Here is a 25,990-nt window from a genome sequence, read left to right as displayed (position 1 = left end):
TGTACCACTTTGGTCATCTGGCTGTATGTGGGTACCTGGAAACCAGCCAGGACTGGCAAGCCTTGCATCTCACCAGCCCCATCCTTTAGTTGTTTTGTTTTTGAGGTAGGGTGTCACTCTAGCCCAGGCTGATCTGGAATTCACTAGGTAGTCGCAGGGTGGCCTTGAACTCATGGCAACCCTCCTACCTCTACCTCCCGAGTGCTGGGATTGAAGGCATGTGCCACCATGCCCAGCCTGTTTTGAATCTTTTAAAAATATTTACCTTTTTTTTTTTTTTTTTGAGAGAGAGAGAGAGTATGGACAAGCCAGGACATCTTGCTGCTGCAAAAGTACTTTAGACACATGTGCCACCTTGTGCATCTGGCTGTACATGGGTACTGGGGAACTGAACCCAGACTGGCAGACTTTGCAGGCAAGTGCCTTTAACTGCGGAGCCATTTCCTCAGCCTCCTTTGAATAGTTTTAGATCGCTGATTTAATGTCTTCGTTTAGTAAGTTAACGTCTGAGACTTCTTAAATCAGTTTTTATTGACTACTTCTTTTTCCCGTATGTAAACCATATCTTTGTTTCTTTGAATATCTTCTAGATTTTTTTTTGAGTGAAACTGAAATTCAGTAATTTTCTGGAATAAACAGTTCTCAGATTGCTAAAAAGCTTTGGGATAATATCTACAGTTGTGAGAATATTGATTTTGGAGCCGGGTGTGGTGGCACACACCTTTAATCCCAGCCCTTGGGAGGCAGAGGTAGGAGGATTGCCGTGAGTTTGAGGCCACCCTGAGACTCTGTAGTGAATTCCAGGTCAGCCTGGGCTAGAGTGAGACCCTACCTAGAAAAACAAACAACAGGGAGAGAGAGAGAATATTGATTTTGCTTGTCAAGTAAGGTCACACTATAGCCCAGAATGACTCTGTAGTACCACGTTAGCCTGGAACTCATCGTGATCCTTCCACCTCTACTTCCTGAGTGCTGGGATTTAAGGTATGTACCACCACACCTGGCTTGATTTTGCTATTTTTTGGGGAGGGGTTGGGGTTGGTTTCGAGGTAGGGTCTCACGGTAGCCCAGGCTGACCTGGCACTCCCTGTGTAATCCCAGGCGGGCCTCAAACTTACAGCGATCCTCTTAGGTCTGCCTCTCAAGTGCTGGGATGGAAGGTGTGCGCCACCACACCTGGCTGCGTTTGTTAACTTTTAAGAGCCAATGTCCTCATTGATTTTACAGGACAGAAGATTTCAGTGGCCCTGCCCTCCACCATCACTGCCGACACCACAGCAGTTTGAATTACCGCCCACGTAACATGCAAAGTGCCAATGCATGCTCTGCCTTCTTCCCTTGCTAGACTGAGAGCGTTCCGTAGGGAAGGGGCTGGGTTGTCTTCACTTCCTCCTCCGCCCCTTGCAGGGCAAGGCAATGTGCCTAGTAAATGCCAGGCTAGTGCTGACAGAAGATTAGGTTGTTTGAAATGCCACACTTGTGGTGGTGTGAATGAAATGTTCCCCCATAGGCTCATGTGCTCTGAATACCTGGTCCCCAGATGGTGGCACCTTGGGAAAGCTGAGGAGTCTTTAGGAGAAGGCGCCTTGCTGGGGGAAGTGTGTTGTTGGATCTTGGTGCAGATCTTGGCATTTGTAAGCATAGACCACCAGGTATTCAGAGCTAGCTCAGGCAGGCCGGCGACACATTCTCCACCTTGAAGAAATCTCCACTCTAGTGCTGGGGACGTGGCTCAGAGGTTCGAAGCACTTGCTTGCAGAGCCTGCCAGCCCTGGTTCAATTCTCTTGCACCCACATCAAGCCAGACACACCAAGTGGTATATGCATCTGGGGCTCACTTGCAGTGGCAAGAGACCCTGCTGAGCACATTCTCTGGATCTCTCTCTCTCTCCTGCCTTCCCTCTATCTCTGCTTGCAAAGAAAAGCAAACAATAGAGTTGGAGGGATGGCTTAGCAGTTAAGGTATTTGCCTGCAAAGCCAAAGGACCCAGGTTCGATTCCTCAGGACCCACGCAAGCCAGATGCACAAGGTGATACACGCGTCTGGAGTTCGTTTGCAGTGGCTGGAGGCCCTGGAGCACCCACTCATTCTCTCTGTCTTTCTCTGTCAAACAAATAATAAAATATTTTTAAAAAATAAATACAAATGATAAATTTTAAAAAAGAGACAGATTGCTGGGCATGGGGGTGCACGCCTTTAATCCCAAGAGGCAAAGGTTGGAGGATCGCTGAGAGTTCGAGGCCACCCTGAGACTACATAGTGATTTCCAGGTCAGCCTGAACTACAGTAAGACCCTACCTCAAAAAACAAAAACAAACAAACAAAAAAAATTTAAAAAAAGAGAGAGACCTCCTATAAACCATAAGCTAAAATCACCCCTTTCCTCCCATAAACTGCTTCTGATTGTGTGTTTTGGCCCAGGAACAAGAATGTAGCTACAATGATAGTATGTTCTCTTAAACCCAGAGACTCTTTGAAAAACTATTCTTGCATTCGTGTCTTCATAGTTGTGGTGGTTTGAATAGATGGCCCTCAATATATTCAGTTTTTTATTTGTTTGTAGTTTGCATCTGCAGCCACCTGGCTGGAGGCAGTGTCACTGGGTGGATCTTAAGGTGTGGTGGTGGGTTTCAGATTTCAATCTAAAAATATGCAAAGTGTGCCTAGCAGGAGTTCCTGAAGTGTGCTGTGGCTTTTGGCTTTAGGCTTGTGCTTCTCTCTCTCTTTGCTTGGTCCTGTGAAGGCAGACCAGCTTCTTCTGCCATAATGGAACTTCCCCTGGATCTGTAAGCTTCAATGAATATCCCTTCCTCCATGACTGTGCCTGGTCTGGAAGTTCATCTCAGTGAACCTGAAGCTGTCTGCTACAGTAGTGCTGGGGAATTATATCCCAGTGATGACATTAATTTGTAGGTTATCCTGAGGCAGCTTCAGTCTTCTCATCATGACAGCAGGGACAAGGGCCAGTGTCATTGTGGTTTGTGCTGGTCAAAGGGTTAGCTGTGGTGGCACACATGAAGCCCGTAGCTAAGTGCTGGGCATGCTGAGTCAGAGTGGGAGATGTTGATTCCCCCTTTTTTGAAAAAAAAATATTATTTTATGTATTTATTTATTAGATACAGAGGGATAGAGGGAGAGAGAATGGATGCACCAGAGCCTCTAGCCACTGCAGACGAACTCCCGACGCATGCGCCATGATGTGCACCTGGCTAATGTGGGACCTGGAGAATTGAACCTGGGCCCTTAGGCTTCACAGGCAAGTGCTGTAACTGTGTAAGCCATCTCTCCAGCCCTGATTCCTCCTTTTTATTCACTTCCTGTTTAACCCGAGAAAGGCTTTGGAAAACACACCAGCCAACAGCAAGAGAGGAACAATGGTGTCTGTAGCTTTTCCTGTATGTGTGTGTGTGTGTGTGTGTGTGCGCGCGCCCGCGTGCGTGTGGGTCCACAAAGACCTTCCCCGAAACTCAGGCAGGCTAAATAAGTTGCCTCATCTCTGGGGCTTATGCACCGAGAGAGCTATGAACCTAGAACACTAGCTGCCTTGGGGCATTGGCCAGGTGTGAAGAGGATTGTGAGGTGGCCTCCATGAAGCAACTGTAGAGTCAGAGATGGGGGAAGGTAAGCAATCCCAGTACCTGCCCAGAAAGGGAACCAACTCCAGATCTGTGTGTGTGTGTGTGTGTGTGTGCACACACACACACACACATGCACTCTCCTGTGAGTATGCTGTGAGGCACCGTGGAGATCAGAGGACAACTTTCAGAGTCGGTTCTCATCTTCCACCTTGCTTTGAGGCAGGGTCTCTCACTGTTCATCTTTGCGTGTAACAAGATAACTGGCCTGTGAGCTTCCCAGTGATCCACTGTCTCTGCCTCACTTCTCAGCAAAGGTGTGCTGGGGTACAGACATCCGCAACAGCGACCAGCTTTGCACGGGCTCTGGGTGGTCTGAATTCAAGAACTCATGCTTGCACGAGTGTTTTGTCCACTGAGCCATGTTCCAGACTAAGCAAAAATGGAGCGGCTCTGAGAGCTTCCAGGACGGGGATCCTATGAGCCAAGACTTATCTCCGTGTTTTACTGTAAACTTAAAAAATTTTTAAAATATATTTTATTAGTTTATTTGCAAGCAGAGATACACACACACACACAGAGAGAGAGAGAGAGGCAGAGAGAGACAGAGGGAGAGGGGAAACATGCCAAGGCCTCTAGCTGCTGCAGAGGAACTCCAGATGCATGTACCACTTTGTGCATCCGGATTTACATGGTTACTGGGAGACTGAGTCTGGATCATTAGGTTTTGCAAGCAAGCACCTTAACCACTGAGCTATATCTCCAGCCCTACATTAAACTTTTTTTTTTTTTTTTTGAGGTAGGGTCTATTCTAGCCCAGGCTGACCTGGAACTCACTCCATAGTCCCAGGTTGGCCTCAAGTTTACAGAGATCCTCCGAACTCTGCCTCTCTGGGGCTGTGATTAAAGGGCACCACTGCACCAGAGTACCTGAAATTTGACAAGGGAAGTTATCATGGGGCCTCTTCAATTTACTTATATTTCCTCTTTTTTTTTTTTTTTTTTTTGCTAAAAGAAAATACTTCAGTTTCTTTTTACACATTTGAAAAGCAACTGACCTAATTCATCCTATTAGTTAGCTAAATGAAAACACAACCTAGAAAATTTTGCTGACTGTCCCGGAGTCAGGAAGGGAGTGGCCAGGTTGGGATTCTAGAGCGGGTGTCAGCGTGCCTGGGAGTCCAAGGTTGCTGCCACCTCACCTGTCGCCTCACCTGCCGCCTCACCTGCCACCTCACCTGCCACCTCACCTGCCACCTCCCAAGCTGCTGCCTCCCAGGGCATCTGAGAAAACACCCCAGCGTGGGAGACTCGAGTCATGGGACATCCTTGTTTGTAAATATCGTTCTTCAAGGTACCTGACGGTAGATGGTTGGATCTGTAGTGCCTAGATTCTAGCTCTAGGATCAGACTTGAGGCCTCATGTGAACTGAGATGCCAGGTGTCCATTTTCTCATCTTGGAAATGGGACTCCAGGTCCCTCCGGCCACCGTTCTTTGTAGGTTCTGAGGAGCATCGAAACAAAACAAAATAAAACAAAAAAACACTTCTCAATGTCACCCCCTTCATTTATTGCAGTAGCAGCAGAAGACTGATGATGTTCAAGGCCTGATTTTGTTTGCAAAATAACAGCACCAGCCCTCTAATCAGAGGCCATTCTCATCCTGATTCCTGACCTGTCAAAGAGACTCTGCTGGAAGGAGCTGGAAGTTTGTCACAGTGAACCCACACCTCCAAGATATTGTGTGGCATCTGTAACTCCACCCAGGACCCTCCCTTCATCTCCTGCTCATATTCCAAATGATCCTGGGAGCCAGACACCTGAATACCTACCTGGCACATATATCTGCTCCCCTCCAAGCTCGGCTGTCCTTCATCTTAGCATATGGTCCTTCCAAAATTCGAGGTCCTGTCCAGTGTTCTCCCATGTAGCTTACTTATGGAAGTAGTGATTTTCTTTTGAACATCTGCGCTGACATTGCCTTGGGGATGTGGATGAAAAAAAAAAAAAAAAAAACAGGTGTTGAGGGTCAAAGTTGTTTTTTTTTTCCTAAGACTAGATTTTACAAGAAAGAAGGGCCCAGGAGAAGTCTCAGGAGCCTGACTAAATTTTGGTCCATTGGTCCATCAGAGACTGTCATCATATTGAGTGGTGGCGAATTCTGGATTCATGCCCAGGTCTTCCCGACAGTGCAAACCCAAGTGCTTTCCGAGCTGGCTGGATGCCTCCTACCTTACAAGGGCGAAGCTGCCGCAACAGCTGTGGGGGGAGGGCAGCTGAGTCGGGATCGCTGCTCAGAAAGACAATGGAGACCCTTGTCCGAGAGCCCCCCGGGCAGGGGGAGGAACAGGTGTGTGGCGGTGAGGCCAGGGAACAGCTTGAGAGGGAACGACCTGGGACCACAGCGGGGAGGAGACGGGAGATTTAGGAATCATGTCCTTGGCCTTCATCCAGGACCTTCCCCGCACGATGCTACTTTGGCAACACTGCCCATCGCTGCAAGCCACTCACTGTGCACCTGTCCCCCCAGCCACTGTAGTGATGAGTAATCCGAGGCCAGAGTCGCCCCAACTTCCCCGTTAGACAAAGGCAAAACTCGCAGCCCGGCCTCCTCTCCAAATCGATCCCCTGGCGCGTGTGAAGGCGAACCGCGGGCTAGACGGGCTGAACGCTGGGTAGAGAAAAAGGGGAGACTCCATGAGGCTGTCGGGGATCCCTGTCTCCCCAGGAGAAGCAGGGAGGCAGCAGGCTTCAGGGCCGCTAAGGGCAGACGGAGGGAAGCTGGGTGAAGATTTCTGGGCCTGGAAGGGACTTGCAGACTTGGGAAATAAACGCGGAGTAGATGCCCCAAGATGAATTCATTCATCATCGGGAGGGCACTGCCACCTTGTGGTACGGGCTGAGTATTGCATACCTCCACCTACCCTTGTCTATGCTGGAAGCTTCTCTCTTCTCTTAATTTTGCTCCGATGACAGGGAGCGATGGCATTGGCTTTGACAGGAGACACAAGAAGCAAGGCTGTTATGAGAAGGAGAGTGAACTCGTTCTTATTTTGTTTTTTCAAGGGAGGGTCTCACTCTAGCCCAGGCTGACCTGGAATTCACCATGGAGTCTCAGGGTGGCCTTGAACTCATGGTGATCCTCCTACCTCTGCCTCCGGAGTGCTGAGATTAAAGGCCTGTGCCACCTCGCCTGACTTTTAACCCGTATTTGACCAAGAGCATTTAAAACAGAGAAAACAACAGAAATCCTATTAATTTTGTGCCAACAAAAAATGTATTTAAAAATTTAGTCCTGGTTGAGGTAGTGCGCACCTTTGATCCCAGCACTTGGGGGGGTGGGGGGTGGAAGGATCAATGTTCAAGGCCACCCTGAGACTACATAGTGAAATTCAGGTCAGCCTGGGCTAGAGTGAGACCCTACCTGACAAAACCAACCAACCAAAAAATGAAGACAACTTCCTTGTTACTGAATTGTATATAAGCATACGCAGAACAATTTCAGAGTGTTAACCTTTAAGAGGAAATGTACGTGGCTCTGTGGGTACACTACCTGCCTAGCATAGAGGAAGACCAGAATTTGATTCCCAGCACGGCACAAACTGAACTTGGTGGTGAACACCTCTAATCTCAAATTTTAGGGGGTGGATGCAAGAGGATAAGAAATTCAAGATCGGGCTGGAGAGATGGCTTAGCGGTTAAGCGCTTGCCTGTGAAGCCTAAGGACCCCAGTTCGAGGCTCGGTTCCCCAGGTCCCACGTTAGCCAGATGCACAAGGGGGCGCACGCATCTGGAGTTTGTTTGCAGTGGCTGGAAGCCCTGGCTCGCCCATTCTCTCTCTCTCCCTCTGTCTGTCTTTCTCTCTGTGTCTGTCACTCTCAAATAAATAAATAAAAAATGAACAAGAAATTCAAGATCAACCTCAGCTACAGAGTGTGCATGACACCCCGTGGTGAAGGAGGAGGAGAAATCTAGATGTATTTAGCTAATATTTACTGTTTTGAAAATATTTTATTTTATTTTTTTTCAGAAAGAAGGAGGGAGGGGGAGAGAGAGAGAAAGAGAAAAAAATGGGCACACCAGGGCTTCCCATCTCTGCAAATAAACTCTAGATTCATATGCCATTTGTGTGTCTGGTTTTACATGAACACTGGGTTATTGAACCTGGGGCTGGAGGCTTTGCAAGCAAGTGCCTTTGACTGCTGAGCCATCTCTCCAACCCCAATATTTACTGGTTTTGCTAAGTAGTTGGTTGTACAGCCCCTCTTCTTCCCAGGCAAATCACCTCATGGAAGTATTGGGGAGGGGCCAGGACTTTATTCATTTATTTATTGAGTTTTTTTTGTTTTTTTTTTTTGAACTAGGCTCTTACTCTAGCTCGAGCTGGTCACAAACTCACAGTAACCCTCCTATTTCAGTCTGCTGGGGTTAAAGGCGTGGACCATTATATGCCTGCTGTCAGTCCTTTATTTTGAAGACAACTTGGTAGTGTATTCCTAACCATAACTGCAGTTCACTTGGCAAGGGAGAACAGAATTTCCTAGCAAGATGTGACGGCGTCGGGGACATTCCTCTGCCGGACTCATATGTGTTTGTTGAAACATTTAAACAATGGTTCTTAGAATATGACGACATCTCAGGAGCCAGGTTTCATACCTTTTGTTTTTAATTTACATGCGATATATTAATTAAATATGTCGATAATATAATTAAATCTATTAAATTAATAGCAAATCAACCATGCAATATAATGCATCAGGTTATATGTATTTTACAAACATAGTGAGGAACGGCACAGACTAGCCCCTCAAGCCTGCTGCATAATCCTGGCTGGCTTCAAACTCATGACGCTCTTGCCTTTGCCTCTGCAGTTCTGGGATGGCAGGTTTATGCCGCCGTGTCCAGCTCATCCCCTTGACACTGGATTTCACAAAACATAGAGTGATGCAGCCGGGGCGCTGGGTATCTGGGAGGTGCACCCCAGCTCTCCTCTTCTGCTGTCAGCTGTTTTAGCTGGGTTTTAATAGAAACCTTATTTGCTTGCTAGAGCCGCTGCCACAAAACGCTACAGACTAGAGGGCTTATACAACCGAAGTGTATCATGTTCACAGTTCTAGGGGCTGCGAGTCAGCGGTCAAGGTGCAGGCAGGATTGGTGTCTGGTGAGGACGCCCCACTGTGGGGTGTAGATGGCTTCCTGGTTTCCTTACTGTGTGGGGCACGGGTGAGCAGAGTTCTGGCTCTGTTATGTCTCTTATTATAAACTGGGTTTCTTTTTGAAACATTCTATTGACAACCTCAGTGCATAAACAAAATATACCATGATCATAGTGCCCTGTGCCATCATCTGTTGTTCCCCCTTCACCCTCACTGTCTTTCCTTCAATAATTCACCCCCAAACACAGACACGGTGGGGATTAAGGACTCCTTATCTGAATGGGAGGTACACTAGCCCATCTTATATGAGGGAGAGAATTTTCTTTTAATATTTATTTATTTGACAGAAAAATAGAGAGAGAGAGGGAGAGAATGGGTGATCCAGGGCCTCCAGACACTGCAGATAAACTCCAGACCCATGTGCCCCCTTGTGCATCTGGCTAACGTGGGTCCTGGGGAATTGAACCTGGGTCCTTTGGCTTTACAGGCAAGCACCTTAACCACTAAGCCATCCCTCCAGCCCCTGAAGGAGAGAATTTTCATCAAACCTTAAACCCTTCTGGACTTGTCCGAGTTCACTGAGACCAAGAAGACAGACAGGACAGCAGCAGAGAGTTCTCTGCTCCCAAGGCCACTCAGCCAGTGGACAGCAAGGACAGACTCTGGGCATGCCACAAGGATAAAGGTGTGGAGCCTTTCTCCAGAGCGGACTACCTTGTAGAAAGAATTTCTTGTAAATAACGGTAGCACTTAGCTTCTCAGGTTAAACCACAGAAATTTTAAATGCAAATTGGAGCTAAAAAAGTCAGAAGAAGTTGGGCATGGTGGCGCACGCCTTAATTGCAGAGGCAGAGGTAGGAGGATCGCTGTGAGTTCGAGACCAACCTGAGACGACATAATGAATTCCATCCAGGTCAGCCTGGGCTAGAGAGAGGGACCCTACCTCAAAACAAACAAACAAAAAATTCAGAAGGGATAACTATATTGACACACTGAATTAAGCCCAATTTTCAGTGATGCTTAAAGAGTGTATATTTCATTTATATGAAACGAGGGGAAAATGGTTGTGTCTTAAGGAAAAGACTTGCAGGGATTCTGTGCAAAACTCCAGGATTGTCTTCATAATGCCTATTATTATATCCACTTGCACTCACTGGGTGGGGGCGCAGCCATTCCATAATGTCTGCTTTTGGCTTCTGAGCCGCGTGAGTACCCGTCATTCACTTGCAAGTGCCATGGCAACATGTAATGCAAATTGCCTGAGGGGACTGGAACTGGATCGTGCCACACAGGCAGCTGCTCATTAAATATATATCTAGTGATCAGATGGACAAGCGCTAAGAGACAGAGGGTGACCACGGCCGAGCGGATGCCCGCTTACAAATAAGGGAGTCAGAGATCGAGGTGGCACTTTCTGGTGCCTGGGGCTCGCGTGGCTGCTCTCGTCCACCTGCCTCCTGGAGCCCAGCCCCCAGATCCATTCCAGAGGTTCATGTGTCGTCGTGGCCTTCCTGTGGAGCGGGGTGGGCTGAGGCCAGTGTGCCCGGAGAAGAAGTTTGGCAGACTCCCCAGGACGTGAAGGATGCCCTTTAGTCCCCAGGTTCTGTGGCAGAGGCTCCAGCACAAGTCTCAGTGGTTTTTTTGTTTCCTGATTTCTTGGGGGCACAGACCAACTTCTTGGGGGTGCAGCCTTCTTTGCTTGTTCTTGTTCTCCTTGCTGGGATGTGGCCTCAGTTGCCCTGGGATGCGAGAACTTGGCGTGAGTATGGTGTGGGCGGGGGACCTTGCTGGCATACCCCTCTTGTGTCTATGCACGTGGGGAACAGGGCGCTGTGCGACGAGCTGACATTAAGGCCACACATGAGCCAATGGAGAAAAGAGAACTGAGGGGTCCCTAAGAAAGAATCCTAAATTTCTTCACTGGAGCCTGAGGAGACATTCTACCCCAGGGCCAGGAAGTCAGCACTCCACGGGGGGGCGAGGAACTCTTTCTTTGAGCAGGTTTCTCTGGTTGTAAGAGCGCTGCGTGCTCAAAGCCGACCGTCAGGACTCCAAGGGCTAAGAGAGACCAGGGAAGGAAGCTTGAAGCTTGAGGAAGCTCCAGGGGTTTATGGGCCCCGTGATCGAACTGTGGTCAGGCCTGGAAAGTGTATAGGTGATGTCACTGCTACTGTCACCTCTTCTCATGAACAGGACATGGATACATGGTGATTGGATGCTGGTGGCCTCAGTTGAATCCCCATAAACAGACCCCAGGACTCTGTCTCCTTCTGTTGCAAGACTGAGTTCCCGGGAAGACATGGCCAACACGTACCCCGATTGCTTTGTTCCAGTGAGCAGCTCGTGTGTTTGGCAAGTACCCGTTACATTGTTCGGCCTCATAGCAGCTCTGAAGTCTGCATTAATGTCCTTGTGCCAGGGTTCAGGTTGCTCAGATGGAAGAGCCAACTGGTATGTGGAGTGCTATGCCCGTCAGCCTGGGTCTCTCTGCATCCCTGGGTCCAGCCTAGGAGCAGGCTCAGTAGAGCCATTGGTAGATGAAGGTGAGGAGCTTGGCTTCCAGGGCTGCCGAGCCAGATACTGGGGTACCTTCCAGGGGACAGAGTCGGCCTGGGAGAGTGAGGGTGACCCTGGGAGAGGCTCACTGGGCTCGGTCCTGCTTGCTCCTCCGTGCTGAGAGGCACGGCCACATTCCCCTGCAGACCGTCTCGCTGGGCAGGGCGTAGTTGATGGCATTGATCGTGGGCATTGCTTTGGCAATGAGGGCCGGCACCTGTGGAGGCAGAAAGGTCTGTGCAAGATGCTCTGAAGCCTCCGCACGTCCTGACTCTATGCTCCTCCCCCCTGCAGCCCCTGGACCGTGGTTTGCTTTTGCAGTCTCTGAAACTGTCCTGGCTAGTGGTGGGCATGCATAGTTCATGGAGGGCAGTGGACCAGATAGCCAAACGCACCTGCTTCCCACCTGGGCCCCTTGTCACAGAGCGCGCGCTCACGCAATGGCTGGCTGTCCCTGTCATCTCAACCTGGTGTTGCCCGAGGGATGGCAGGGGGGACAAACGCATCCTCTGTGCAGCGAGGGAGAGAAACGGAGAGGCAAGGGGACGGGCAGAGCTATACAAAGGTGGAGAGACATGCTTGGGCTCTGGAAGGGACCGTACCATCTGCAGCTTGGGAGAGATGGCGCTCACGTCCGCGATGGCCGCGTATAGATACAGCAAGGCGTAGGGGCCCCAGCCGAGCAGCAGCATCCTGGCTGGCAGAGTGGTATTCACCTAGGGAGGAACCATTACAGCAAGCATGAGTTCACCCCAGCAGCCACAGCCCCATCCGTGGAGGAAGGGCGACCGGCACAGAGCAGGCTCTGAGAAGTGTCTGAGCTGGCGAAGGACCTTGGTACCCATTGGCCTCTCTGCCTTGGAAGGCCACGTGGCCCCAAGCCTGTTACTTATGTTTACTCGACTTCAGTTGCCTTGTCTATGAAATGGTCTGGTACCTCTCACATGCCTGGTGGGAGGGAGTGGGGGTAGGCTAGACTGGATAGAGAGCTTCCTTCTAGATCTCTGTTCTCTAAGAGGAATTCTGGACTCTGACTGTGTATTCAGGGCTCCCTGGGCTGGGATGACCTCAGGATTTAGGCCCAGCGTGAAAACCCTATACTCAACTACAGCCATCTGGTGAGATCACTTTATCAAATATAACCAGGGGGGCTAGAGAGATGGCTTAGCATTTAAGGCGCTTGTCTGTGAAGCCTATGAACTCCTGTTTGAATCTCCAGATTCCACACAAGCCTGATGCACAGTGATGCAAGCACGCAATGTTGCATGTGCACACAAGGGGGCGCTCACTTCTGTATTTTGTTTGCAGTGGCTGAAGGCCCTAGCATGCCCATTCTCTCTGTATCTCCCTCTTTCTCGACATAAATAAAATAAAATATAACCAGCGAGTGGGTTGGGGCTGGCAGAGGTGTGTGAAGTTAAAATATAATCTAGAGGGCTGGAGAGATTGCTTAGCAGTGCAGTTAAGATGCTTGCCTGAGAAGCCTAAGGACCCAGGTTCGATTCTCCAGTACTCACGTAAGCCAGATGCACAAGGTGGCATGCATCTCAAGCATGTTGGCAGTGGCTAGAGGCCCTGGCACACCCATTTTCTCTCTTGGCCTCTGTCTTTCTCATAAATAAATAAATGAATTAAAAAATACAATCTGGAGCCACAAGAGGGCACAAGACATGAGCTCTAACTTCAGGATGGATTTAAAATGTTCCTGCTCCACACATACTCTCAGACACTAAACATTTGGTGCAAAATGTCATTCTCTATTTTCTCATTAACACGTATCTTTTCAGTAAAGGAGATTTAAATGGGAAGAGACCACATTTCCTTCGATGTTGGATTCTTAAAACACGTTGGCTCAGATATTTGTCTTGAATTGTCTCTCCATCTGAAGAAAAAGGATGGCTAACACCGATGAAAAGTTCCCTCCAGGGAGAAGTTGAGGCTGGAGGAGAACTTGTTCCTCAGTGGGAGATCTTGCCATCTTTTTTTTTTTAAAAATAGTTTTATTTTCATTTATTTATTTATTTATTTGACAGAGAAAGGGGGAGAGAGAGAGAGAGAGCCAGGGCCTCCAGCCACTGCAAACAAACTCCAGATGTGTGCTCCCCCTTGTGCATCTGGCTAACATGGGTCCTGGGGAATTGAACCTGGGTCCTTTGGCTTTGCAGGTAAGCGCCTTAAGTTCTAAGTCATCCCTCCAGTCCATGCCATCATGGATCCCCAAGTACAGTACATTTGTAAATCCCTTTTCTAATTCACAGGGATAAAGTAAAGTAGCAGATTAAGCATCTTTTTAGAAAAGCATTTCTTGGGCTGGAGGGATGGCTTAGCAGTTTAGGTGTTTGCCTGCAAAGCCAAAGGACCCTGGTTGAATTCCCCAGAACCCACGTTAGCCAGAAGCACAAGGGGGCGCATGTGTCTGGAGTTTGTTTGCAGTGGCTGGAGGCCCTGGCACGCCCATTCTTTCTCTCTCTCTCTCTCCCCCTTTTTCTCTGTCAAATAAATAAATAAATAAAAACAAATATTAAAAAACTTTAAAAATGTATTTCTTTTATGAACTACAGTTAAGCACTAGGATTGGGGAGTTCACCACCTGGTTTGTATCCAGATCTGCTCTGACCATGTGCATGCGTGCATGCGTGCGTGCGTGTGCGTGTGCGTGTGTGTGTGTGTGTGCGTGTGTGCGTGTGTGTGTGTGTGCGCGCGCGCGCGCGCACAGCTTTTGGTAAACTCTGACCCCCTGTGCCTCAAGCCAGCCTGTGCCATGGGGACAGTAAAGCTTTCCTTCTTCACAGCATGCTGACAAAAGATGAAGTGACATGGGCTGGAGAGATGGCTTAGCGGTTAAGTGCTTGCCTGTGAAGCCTAAGGACCCTGGTTCGAGGCTCGGTTCCCCAGGTCCCACGTTAGCCAGATGCACAAGGGGGCGCACGCATCTGGAGTTCGTCTGCAGTGGCTGGAAGCCCTGGCGTGCCCGTTCTCAATCTCTCTCTCTCTCTGTCTCTTTCTCTCTCTGTCTGTCACTCTCAAATAAAAAATAAAATAAAAAATAAAATAAAAAATAAATTAAAAAAAAAGATGAAGTATGAAGTGACAGGACAGATCATGTACCATTAACATCCACTTTTCAACACTTTTTAAAATACCTGCTTGTTTTCATAATTGTCTAGGTCACAGAGTTAAGTGAAAATTAAAATAAAATGAGAACACTAATGCAGAAATTCACAAATATCCAGCAGGATTTATTTTAAAGCTTCATTTTTCTTGGACAAATGTGCTTGCAGGTATGATTTTTATGCTATGGGCAATAGCCCATGACTATGATTAAATTAAAAAAAAATCTTGAAGCAATTTAAAAGTAGCATTTAAGCTGGGCCAGGTGGCGTATGCCTTTAATTGCAGCAGTGGCTTGGGAGGCAGAGGTAGGAGGATCACCGTGAGTTTGAGGCCACCCTGTGACTACATAGTGAATTCCAGGTCAGCCTGAGCTAGAGTGAGACCCTACCTCGAAAAAAAACAAAAACAAAAATAAAATAAAATAAAGGCAGCATTTAAAGGGTCTTTAATTTTGTGCCATGCCCTAAATCCCTAGAAGAATTGTGTCTACAGCCCAGTGGGTGTGCTATCGTGCAGGGAGCCCTGGCTTTGGGGGACAAAGGAACTGGAGAATCTGAGCTGTCTTGGTCCTTGTTCCCAAGGGTTTGGAGATTTGAGCAAAGGGAGAGGCGCTCTCCAGCGCTACCAGCCTGCGCCCTATGGAAGCCGAAGTTTCTCCTGGTTATTGAAAACCCCGATTGATATGCATGTTTCCATGCCAGGCATCTGTCACGTTTCCCGAGTCCCCGAGGGCATTGACGGATTTCTGCTGCTGTAGGAGCCATGGCCTTACGTGGAGATGACCTTACCTGGAGATGACCACTCCTTGCGAATTTCTGCTCCATGAGCCGGTAGGAAGTGAGCGTGATGAAGAGGGGTATGAGGAAGTTGAAGAAGGCCATGGTGAACAAGAAACTGGTGAAGTTTCTAGAGGCAGGGAGGGGGTAGAGGTGTGGGGGTCAGCTCCGTGGGACGGCCAGCTGCCAAGGCCCACCAGCCTCTGTGCTAGACGGAGAGAGGTGGGGGACCTGTCTCCATCAGACGATTTCTCAGAGCACGGCAGCTCCTGCCCCCAGCTGAACTCTTCCCAGGAGCTAAGCTGAGCTAGAGGCTCCTTCAAAGCCAAGTGCTAAACCCTGATCTCCTGTGTGTTCCCCAGCCACGGAACAATGTGGGAACTGTGTTCACCAGATGGTTAAGGGCAGCCGTGGACCAAGAGGGAGTAATGTCCAATGAACCTATGAGTGGCAAGGACCCTGGATACTGTGTTAATAAGGAAATCACTGAGCAGGCCAGGCTCCGCCTGTGATTCCAGCGCTCAGGATGCTAAGGCTGGAGGATTGCCTTTAGTTTGAGGCCAGCCTTGGCTACATCTCCATCTCCAACTGCTGTAGTATGAGAGACCCAATTTCCAAACAAAATCAGGACTGAGGAGGTGGTTCCGCCATGGGAAGCACTTGTTTGCAGGGCCTGCTGACCTGGGGCACCCATGTAAAGTCAGATGCACAGTGTGGAGCATGAATCTAGAGCTCATGTACAGTGGCAAGAGGTCCTGGTATGCCCATTCTCTCCATCTTTCTCTCAAATAAATAAATAAGTATCTTTAAAAAATCAAACCAAAGGGCTGAGAGATGACTTAGTGGTTAAGCGTTTGCCTGTGAAGCCTTAGGACCCCAGTTCGAGGCTTGATTCCCTAGGACCCACATAAGCCAGATGCACAAGGGGGCGCATGTATCTGGAGTTTGTTTACAGGGACTGAAGGCCCTGTTGCACCCATTCTTTCTCTCTCTGTTGTTCTCAAATAAATAAAGATAAAATAAATAGGGCTGGAGAGATGGCTTAGTGGTTAAGTGCTTGCCTGTGAAGCCTAAGGACCCTGGTTTGAGGCTCAAGTCCCCAGGACCCACATTAGCTAGACACACAAGGGGGTGCATGCATCTGGAGTTTGTTTGCAGTGTCTGGAGGCCCTGGCATGCCCATTCTCTCTCTCTCTCTGCCTCTTTCTGTCTGTCACTCTCAAATAAATAAAAATAAAATAAATAAAATACAATTTTAAAAAATTCAATAAAGTCAAACAGAAGGGCTGGAGAGATGGCTTAGTGGTTAAGACACTTTCCTGCAAAGCCTAAGGACCCAGGTTTGACTCTCCAGATCCCACATTAGCCAGACACAAAGTGTCACAACTGTGCAAGGTTGCACACGCACACAGGAGGCACACGCGTCTGGAGCTTGCGTACAGTGGCTACAGGCCCTGCTTCCCACTCTTACTCTCTTTCATAACAAAAAAAGCCAGTCTGTTAGCGGTTAAACGCTTGCCTGTGAAGCCTAAGGACCCCGGTTCGAGGCTCGGTTCCCCAGGTCCCACGTTAGCCAGATGCACAAGGGGGCGCACGCGTCTGGAGTTCGTTTGCAGAGGCTGGAAGCCCTGGCGCGCCCATTCTCTCTCTCTCCCTCTATCTGTCTTTCTCTCTGTGTCTGTCGCTCTCAAATAAATAAATAAATTAATTAAAAAAAAAAAAAGCCAGTCTGTTGGGCTTGCCTCAAAAAATAAAACACCCCAAAAACAAAAATGAAAGTGAGAAAGAAAAAGAAAATAAATCATTGAAGAGACCCTGGGTCTGGGTCAAGGTCACGAAGGAGGGTGGGAAGCAGGGTCGAACCGGAACTGAGGGAGGCCAGCGGGAAGCAGATACCTGTTTAATGAAGGCACACGTCAGAGCAGCTCTCAAGCAAGGCTGGGAGGAGAAGAAGCTGTGGCATGTCCTGCAGGACATTTGGACCAGGTGCAGCTCACCTTACCTGAGAAGCCCATTATCAGGGGCAGATGACTCAGTACCATGAGTCAGCATTCTTTGTAAAACAAGTGAATGAATGCAATGTGGTTCTCCTGGAAACAAGAGGGAGGCTAGAACCCATGTGACCATGCCCTCAGGCAATCCCTAAGCCCTTCTCTCCCCACCTGGTCTTTTCTTCCCAAGGACTGGCCAGCAGTTCCCGTTCAGGGTCCTCCTAGAATTGGTCTCTATGCTAGGAGGCCCCATCCAATGCAAAGCCCTTAACATTCTTTGACTCTGTTGAACTGGGGGCATGAATCCTTGTGGAAACGAATCAAGTCAGAGCCAAGACGGCTCCTTCCCTTTGCTGACAAAGGGTGGTGGGGCCCCATGACTGTTAGATGGATATAGGCCAATAACCTACTCTGCAATGGTCCTTTTGATCCTCAAAATTGGGTCTCAACTTACATAGCATTCCCATCACTTGGCCAACCTTTAGAAGGGGCTTTCCTCAGTCTCACTGCCGGTCTGCCAAGTGGACATCATGACTAAGGAGCTGAGAGATTATCAGCAAATGTTGGCATCACCTCAAGTGGGTTTTCACCTGGGACATCTTCATCACAAAGGATCAAAGCCAAGTTTCCCATGGAAAGGACCTTTGAAGCTGCAACTCCCACCTCACCTGTCGCCCTTGGAATAGTCCAGGGTGCAGCATGTCCCTAGGGGCTCATAGTCATAGTGGCCCCAGCCCAGCAAGGGCAGGGCTGCCCAGAAGGCAGACGAGAGCCACACAAAGAGCACCAGGGCGATGGCTGTGCTCCATGCCAGCTGAACGCCTGTGGGAGACAGGGGAGAACATGACGTGCCGTGAGGAGAAGGCAATGCCAGTGTGGAAAAGAACGCGCCGGGGGAGGCAGGAAATCACCGTGGGATATTCTTTACACTTATGGAAGTTGTCAATTAAAAAAAAAAAAAGGGGGGGTACACTCCATGGTCACAGAGTGTCTCTAGTTCCCAGTTCTGATTCTTTTTTAATTCTTAATTTAATTAATATTTTTTGAGAGAGAGAGAGAGAGAAAAAAAATGGGTATGCCAGGGCCTTTCAGCTGCTGTGAACAAACTGCAGATGCGTGCGTCCCCTTGTGAGCACGTGTGACATTGCACGCTTGCATCGCCGCGTCTGGCTATGTGGGACCTGGAGATTTGAACATGCGTTCTTAGGCTTCGCAGGCAAGTGCCTTAACCGCTAAGCCATCTCTCCACCCTGCAGTTCCGATTCTTAATAGTGTGGGGCTCAGGCAAATTAGGAATTTCTCTGAGCCTCAGTTTTTATCCCATACTGGGCATAATACTTCTTAACTTCATAATACTTCTTAACTATCTGCTTCTCTCTCTCTCACTAAAGTGATAATGGGGCCTGGGGAGATGGCTCAGTGGTTAAGGTACTTGCCTGCAAAGCATAAGGACCTGGGTTTGATTTCCAGTACCCACAGAAAGCCAGATGCACAAGGCAGTGCATGCATCCGGAGTCCATTTGCAGTGACTAGAGGCCCTGACATGCCCATTCTCTCTTTGAGAACAAAACAAAAAAGATAATGGGTGGCAGGGTCTCCGAGCAGATATCCTGTACCATTTTCAGAAATCAGAGAGCAGGAGGGAATGCCAAACAGACACATGTTTTCCTCAAAGCCAAAGTTAAGGTGCAGTGGCTCAAGTCGGGGTGAGGAAAGAGGGAGGCAGAAGCCTGGATTCTCTTCTTTTGGGACACCTCTCCAAACTTGCAGACTGGGGTGGAGGTGGGAAGCCAGACGTTTAAGGTCATCCTCAGCTCTATAGGAGCTTCAGGCTAGCCTGGGCTATGAGGGGTTCTGCCTAAAACAACAACAACAACAGTAACAAAACGATAGTAGACAAAACAGACAGACCACAAAGCCCCCAGCGAAGATAGAGTAAGCAGCGCAGTGATGTGATGTGGCCAGTTGTGATGACAAGAGCTGCCAGCGAGGCCTGGGAAGTCTGGAACTGAATGCGTCTTCACGGAGGTTTGCTATGGGATCATGAAGTGACTGGGGCACACGCTCAACCACAATCTCACCAAATGCACACACACTTGCCCTCCCTTCCCCCAGCGCCGCTTGGCTGCAGGAGCATCTTTATCCATGATCTCATCAGGTGTTCAAAATTAAGCTTGGGTTGGTTTTCAAAGTCATCCTTCTGGGCTGGAGAGATGGTTTAGTGGTTAAGGCGCTTTCCTGTAAAGCCCAACAACCTGAGTTCGATTCTCCAGGACCCACATAAAGCCAGCTGCTCAAAGGGGCGCATGCATCTGGAGTTCCTTCGCAGCGACTACAGGCTCTGGCATGCCCATACGCTCCCTCTCTCCCTCCTTCTCTTGCAAACAAACAAACAAACAAATAAAAATACTTTTAAAAATTGGGGGCTGGGGAAATGGCTTAGCAGTCAAGGCGTTTGCCTGTGAAGCCTAAGGACACATGTTCGATTCCCCAGGACCCACATAAGCCAGATGGCACAAGGGGACACAGGCGTCTGGAGTTCGTTTGCAATGGCTAGAGGCCCTGGCATGCCCATTCTTTTTCTATCTGCTTCTCTCTCTCTCTCTCTCTCTCTCTCTCTCTCTCTCAAATAAATACATAAAAATATTTTTAAAATGTTTAAGAGAAATCATCTCTTAGAGGAGAAAACGAAGGTCCAGAGAGAATTCCTGACTTGCCCTGGCTGCAGCGAGGGTAGAGACATCCAGCCTTTCCCATAAGTGTCTGGACCTCTTGCATACTTGCTCCCTCTCCTACCTTTTCTTTCTTTCTTTCTTTTTCTTTTTTCTTTTTTTGGTTTTTCGAGGTAGGGTCTCACTCTAGCCCAGGCTGACCTGGAATTCACTATGTAGTCTCAGGGTGGCCTCGAACTCACGGTGATCCTCCTATCTCTGCCTCCCGAGTGCTGGGATTAAAGGCTTGCGCCACCGCGCCCGGCTCTCCTACCTTTTCTGAAACGAACATCCGCATGCATCTCACGTGTACCGCACCCCCCCCCCCGCCGCCCCAGCCACCCACATTCTCAGTCCTGACCCTGCCTCTATCCCCCACCAAGCAGGGTGTCGCCCGGAGACCTACGGGTGCAGTGGTGGTGGTAGCGCCCCCAGGCGACGGCCGCGCTGCTGCTGATACTTGCCAGCGCCGCGGTGAAGCCCTGGAAACCGTGAGCCTGGCACCCCTCGGAGCCGTAAGGCCAGCGCCTGCGGGAGACACCGGACACTGTGACCCCTGATCCCTCCCACGCTCCCACCTGTCCATTGCTAGCTTGAAAGGTTCTCCGGATGTTCCTGTATACTCTGTCAGCCTGCTGCAGGGTGTGTGTGTGTGGGGGGGAGACACTCAGGCTCTCCAGGCTCCCCGACCTCCCTGCCTAACCTCTGGGTCTCTCTGCATATGGGATGTCTCCAGCTCAGGAGAGCTGCGCCCTTGTTCCCCGGGGCGGGGGGCAAAGAGGTCCACAGGGAGGGTACCGCGTACCCTCAGCCCCAGGGGCTAAGCAAGGACCGAGTATATCTATCTGTTCACTGTGGAAGGAGGGACCCTCTCTGAGCCAGACTCCACAGAGCATCTCACCCAGCCTCCATTTGCAGTGCCCCAAACCACTTTGCTAAAGAAGACAAATCATGTAAGTATGCTGGCTCACACTTGTAACGCCAGCACTCAGGAGGCTGAGGCAGGAGGATTGCCTTGAGGTCAAGACTCACCTGGGCTGCAGAGTGAGTCCCAGGTCAGCCTGGGCTAGAGTGAAACCATGCCTCAAAACAAAAGAAAACAAAAAAAAAAAAAAAAAAAAAACAAGGGCCAGAGAGATGGCTTAATGGTTAAGGTGCTTGCTTGCCAAGCCTAAGGTCCCAGGTTCGATTCCTCAGGACCCAAGTAAGCCAGGTGCACATGGCAGTACATGTGCCTTGCGTTCTTTTGTAGTGGCTAGAGGCCCTGGTACACCCATTCTCTCTTTTTATCTGCCTCTCTCTCTCTGTCTCTCAAAGAAATAAGTAAAAATAAAATGAAAAAAAAAAAAAACCCACCAGAAACAAAAATAAAAAATGACTTTGCAGACCATGTGGGAAAATCCATGGTGTGCACCTAAAAAGGCAGGTATTAAAGCTGGGCGTGGTGGCTCACACCTTTAATCCCAGCACTCGGGAGGCAGAGGTAGGAGGATTGCCATGAGTTTGAGGCCACCCTGAGACTACATAGTGAATTCCAGGTCAGCCTGAGATAGCTGAGACCCTCCCTTTGGGGGGGGGGGTAAAAAAAAAGGGCAAGTATTAAATTCTGGTCAAAATCCTGTTTGTTTCCACAGACACTTTTTTAGGGCTTTCAAGATAAGATCATTCCAAGTTATTTGTGCATAATGAAATCAACATTTCCAGCCATCCACATGAATCCGGTCACAGGATGTAGTTTATTGAAGCAGCTAGGAGGTGGAAACAATGTAACCGGGTTTCTAGGCTCTGCTACCTGGTTACAAAGACTTAAGCTCCTAGTCACTATAGCCCGCCGTTTCACTGCTCAGCTTCTCTGGCCAAATTAGGGCATGCGTATTTAGCCCAGTTCAACCTGCCTCCCCTCTGCCCTTGGATCCATTTTCTATAGGTAAAAATGCTCTGGTCTGGCTGTGCAGGGAGGGCCCTAGGTTCAAACCCCAGGCAAGGCCCTTAATGTCTGGGGAAGGGGAGAAGGCTGATACCGGAGGAGGCTGGATATGGCGGCAACGAGGGTGTTCAGGCTGATCCCACTGTCGGCCAGGGCCAAGCTCAGCACCAGCAGGTGGATGGGAGTCCGCAGCTCTGGTGTCTTGCAGAAAGAGAAGATGGTCAGGCCATTGAGGCTGAGGCCCGACAGAGCTGAAAGGAAGGGTGGGAGCGGGTATTGAGGTCTACCTGGGAGTTATATAAGCAGTGTCTGGGGTTTCGGCAACGCCCCCATTCCTGCTCAGCATTATTCTCAAGGCGCCATCTCAGATGGCACCCAGGCAGGACGATCCCCCCCATCCCCCGGTACTGAAAATCACAACTCCCCCTGCCCCCTACCTACTGAGCCCACCTGGGTGAGGTGCCCTGTGGACGCGCAAACGGGGTGGCAGAGGAGCAGGCTACACAGTGTAGTTGTGACCGTCACAGTCACTGGCAAGTGCTGAGCAATCAGGTGCCAGGCACCCTGACAAGCACTTTACGTGGACGCTCTCCCTCAGTCTCCCCACGTACGGCCAGGAAGCCGAGGTTCAGTGATGGTAGCTGATGGCCCTAAGTACACAGTTAGGAAGTGGCGCAGGTATGGCTATAGCGCATATCTTTTAGGGCCTAAAATTCCCTTTTGCAAGGGCCGTGAGGAAGAATGGAGGAACAGCTTAGAGAGGGGCCAACTTAGACCTCGGAGTAGCCAAGGACAGCGGAGAGTGAGGTGGACCAGGAGGCAGAAGGCTGACCTTGAATTTCAGCTTGGTCCCTCAATTGCTATACATTGAACTTTCTTAACTTTAATTTCCTCCATCAAAAAGTGAACGGAGCCAGAGCCAGAGTGAGACCCTACCTCGAAAAACAAAAACAAAACAAACAAAAGAAAAAGGGGCCAACGAGGCTGGAGAAACGGCTTATCGGCTAAAGTGCTTCGCGTGAAGCCCAAGAAACTAGGTTTCATTCCCCCAGAGCCCACGTGAGCCAGATGCACATGGTGGTGCATGTGTCTGGAGTTCGCTTTCAGTGACTAGAGGCCCTGACACATCCATTCTCTCTCTCTCTCTTTCCAGGTTCCACGTAGCCAGAAGCTCAGTGATGCAAGCGTACAGTGTCTCACATGTGCTACAAGGGGGTGCAGGGGTCTGGAGATCCTTCGTGGAGGCTGAAGGCCATGGCGCGCCCATTCTCTCCCTCTCTCTCTCTCTCTCTCTCTTTCTCTGCTTCTGTCTGCCCCCCTCTCTCTCTTTCAAAAAATAAAAATTAAATGAAACAAACAAACAAACAAAAAACCTGATAAAAGCTGGGCATGGTGGCGCACATCATTAATCCCAGCACTCAGGAGGCAGAGGTAGGAGTATCTCTGTGCATTCAAGGCCAGCCTGAGACTACAGAGTGAGGTCCAGATGAGCCTGGCCTGTAGTGAGACCCTACCTCAAAAAACAAACAAACAAACAAACAAACAAACAAACAAACAAACAAAAGGAAAGTAGAAAAGTGAAGAACAAGAACAGGCTTGGAAGCCTGGCTACTCAGGAGGCTGATGCAGGAGTGCTTCAAGTTCAAGGTCAGCCTGGGCAGTTTCTATCTCAAAATTAAGTGTGAAAAATGGGCTAGGGATATAGCTCAGATAGAATGATTTCCCAGCTTGCACAAGTCCCACGTTCCACCCCCAAAGTCCGTACCTCCCACCACCATGAAGAGAGGAGCAGGGGGAGGAGGTCCAGGCTTTAATGCTGGGAGAGCATTTACCTGGGTGTCAGTTCATGGGAGAGCATTCCAGAGGAAAGGAGCGGCATATGCGCAGACATAGAGGGGTTATCTTTCACAGCTTATGGAGGGACCGGGAGGGACCTTCCACTGCTCAGGGCCTCCAGCACTGAGGTGACTACCACTGCCTCACTGCTGTCTGTCAGCTTGTTGTGAGAAATGAGCTTATTCCTCCCCTGGGCCTGCCTTGAAGGAGGCCTGCGTCCCACAGCAGCCTAGCTGGAGGGTGGATACTGCTGCCTTCTAGAAACTCACTGAGCTTTTTTTGGCGATCCTGGCTTGAGGGAGGGATCTCATGAGTGCAGATAGTCCCATGGGGAAATACATGTCCCCGGGGGCAGGGGGGGAGGGCATGGACATAGTGGAAGTAATGATGGAGCTTGAGTAAAGGGGAGATAATGAACTTAAACTCTTTGGTATCTATAATTTAGATGCCAATGTTCCCATTTCACCCCCGCAGCCAGCCGCTTAGGTGTCTAGGCTGTGAGGGTCCGAGGGCTGCAGTGACTTGGGACAGGTCACAGAGAGAACAGGTGGCAGGTTTGTTGTCTGTCTCCGAAGCCTTTTGGGGATCTGATGTATGGGATTCTTAGCAGAATTTCCAGAGAAAGGATTACACATTTCTCATGAAAAGTCTGACACCTGGCTCCCTGTCACCACTTGAGCAGGTGTCCTCTCTCTAAGTGTCTTCCTTCCTGACCTCTGGCTGGCTGCTTTCTCTCGATTCCTAGTCAGTACACTGCATCCTGCAGGGGCCGCCATGAGAAGACCCCCTTCACCAGACGTGGGCACAGAGGAGACACGGCCGAAATGACAAGACACCCCAGCTCCTGCCTGTCTGCCCCACAGCTGAGTCCTGGGTTCTAAGAACTCTCCGATCCCTGCGTAGCTCACCTTCCACCAGCAGTACTGTGCCCACAGCCAGCACCTCGAGCTCCCCGAAGCCAGCTGGTGGGGCCCCTGAGGCTTCCATTCCTAGGCTCCCTTCCTGTCAGCCAGCCCGCTCTCGTCTGGTTCTCGAAAGCCAGACCTATCCTCTTTAAAGGGTCCTTCCCACGTGGTGGCACATGGAAGTTATTTTCTGAGACCTGGAACTCCTCCTTTCCTTCTCCTCCCTCCATGGCCTCCTCCCGGCCCACGCAGAAGGAGCCCGTTCAGCGCTGTACAGTGCAGCTTTTGTGAAGCCAGGAGCGGAGGCTTGCCTCAATCCTTTCAGCCTACTAGGAAGGATTAAGGTCTGGGATCTGAATGGTGTGCGGCTGAGCACTGAATTGGAAAGAATTACGTGATTAAAGGAGGGGAGTCCAGGAGGGATTTGAGCTGCAGCTGTCCTTGGGAAATGGGTAGGAGGCAGCCATGCTGTGTGCATAGTTGTTGCAAACCTGAGTGCATCTCTCCCTCCCTCCCTCCCTCCCTTCCTCCCTCCCTCCTTGTGTGTGTGTGTGTGTGTGTGTTGTGTATGTGTGCCCAGGCTTGTATACATGGGAAAGGGTGAAGTTTCGAAAGTCATCTGCTGTCATAAAAAGAACCTTGATGGCTGGAGAGATGGCTTAGCAGTTAAGGAGCATGACTGTGAAGCCTAAGGACCCAGGTTCGATTCCCCAGGTCCCATGTAGGCCAGATGCACAAGGTGGGGCATGTATATGGAGTTCATTTGCAGTGGCTGAGACCCTGGTGTGCCCATTCTCACTCTCCTTGTGTCTCTAATAAATAAATAAAAATAAAATCTTTGCCGGGTGTGGTGGCGCAAGCCTTTAATCCCAGCACTTGGGAGGCAGAGGTAGGAGGATCACCATGAGTTCAAGGCCACCCTGAGACTACAGAGTGAATTCCAGGTCAGCCTGAGCTAGAGTGAGACCCTACCTTGAAAACCCAAAAATAAAATAAAATCTTTGAAAAAAATATAAATAAATAAAAAGAACCTTCACTTGGATTAGAGCCAGAAGTTCCGAATTGTGGACTCACTAGCTATGTGCTCTGGAATGGAACCACTGAATATTTTTCAGTTTTGGCCTTTGTACTGTAAAAGCATCTCTTGTCTATGTCCTTTCCAGTCTAAGTGCTGGTTATAATACATCATGAACATAGACATCAAGGCTTCACTTCTTGTCTTCCATAAAGCTTTTGAGCTATGCAAGCAAACAACAAACAACCAATTAACCAACCATAAAACTGCCAGGGCTGGAGAGATGGCTTAGTGGTTAAGGCCCTTGCCTGCAAGCCTAAGGACCCACGTTCAACTCTCCAGATCCCATGTAAACCAGATGCAGAAAGGTGAGGCAAGCGTAAGGTCACACATACCCACTAGGTGGCGTGAGCATCTGGAGTTCAA

The 25,990-nt window shown here is 49.5% G+C and overlaps 1 protein-coding gene across 3 annotated transcripts; it reads right to left on the bottom strand.

Moving 5' to 3' along the window:
- Positions 1-11,374: 11,374 nt before the first annotated feature.
- Positions 11,375-24,647, bottom strand: Rgr (retinal G protein coupled receptor). 3 transcript variants are annotated; one of them, XM_004658006.2, is made up of 7 exons: positions 24,553-24,647; positions 21,903-22,059; positions 20,288-20,409; positions 17,839-17,992; positions 15,192-15,309; positions 11,892-12,005; positions 11,375-11,506 (listed from the first exon to the last, which is right to left on the bottom strand). In XM_004658006.2, exons 1-7 carry the CDS (start codon positions 24,629-24,631, stop codon positions 11,375-11,377), a joined length of 876 nt encoding a protein of 291 aa, XP_004658063.2. In that variant the 5' UTR covers positions 24,632-24,647. The 3 variants fall into 3 exon arrangements, with proteins under 3 accessions (XP_004658063.2, XP_044993691.1, XP_044993692.1); XM_045137756.1 differs by having other exon boundaries at positions 20,288-20,422; positions 21,904-22,059; XM_045137757.1 differs by lacking the exon at positions 11,892-12,005.
- Positions 24,648-25,990: the final 1,343 nt, after the last annotated feature.

Source organism: Jaculus jaculus, chromosome 18, assembly GCF_020740685.1.
Source record: "Jaculus jaculus isolate mJacJac1 chromosome 18, mJacJac1.mat.Y.cur, whole genome shotgun sequence".
In the NCBI taxonomy this organism is placed as follows: Eukaryota; Metazoa; Chordata; class Mammalia; order Rodentia; family Dipodidae; genus Jaculus; species Jaculus jaculus.
Note: the sequence above shows the minus strand (reverse complement) of the source record. Positions and strands in the feature narration are given on the sequence as shown.

Excerpts from the sequence above, each read along its gene's own strand:
- Rgr (XM_045137756.1), bottom strand. The coding sequence starts at position 24,631 with ATGGAAGCCTCAGGGGCCCCACCAGCTGGCTTCGGGGAGCTCGAGGTG. Across the intron at positions 22,060-24,552 it reads CACAGTACTGCTGGTGGAAG|CTCTGTCGGGCCTCAGCCTC; the intron begins GTGAGCTACGCA and ends CCTTCCTTTCAG. Across the intron at positions 12,006-15,191 it reads CAAGGAGTGGTCATCTCCAG|GTGAATACCACTCTGCCAGC; the intron begins GTAAGGTCATCT and ends GTTCCTCCCTAG.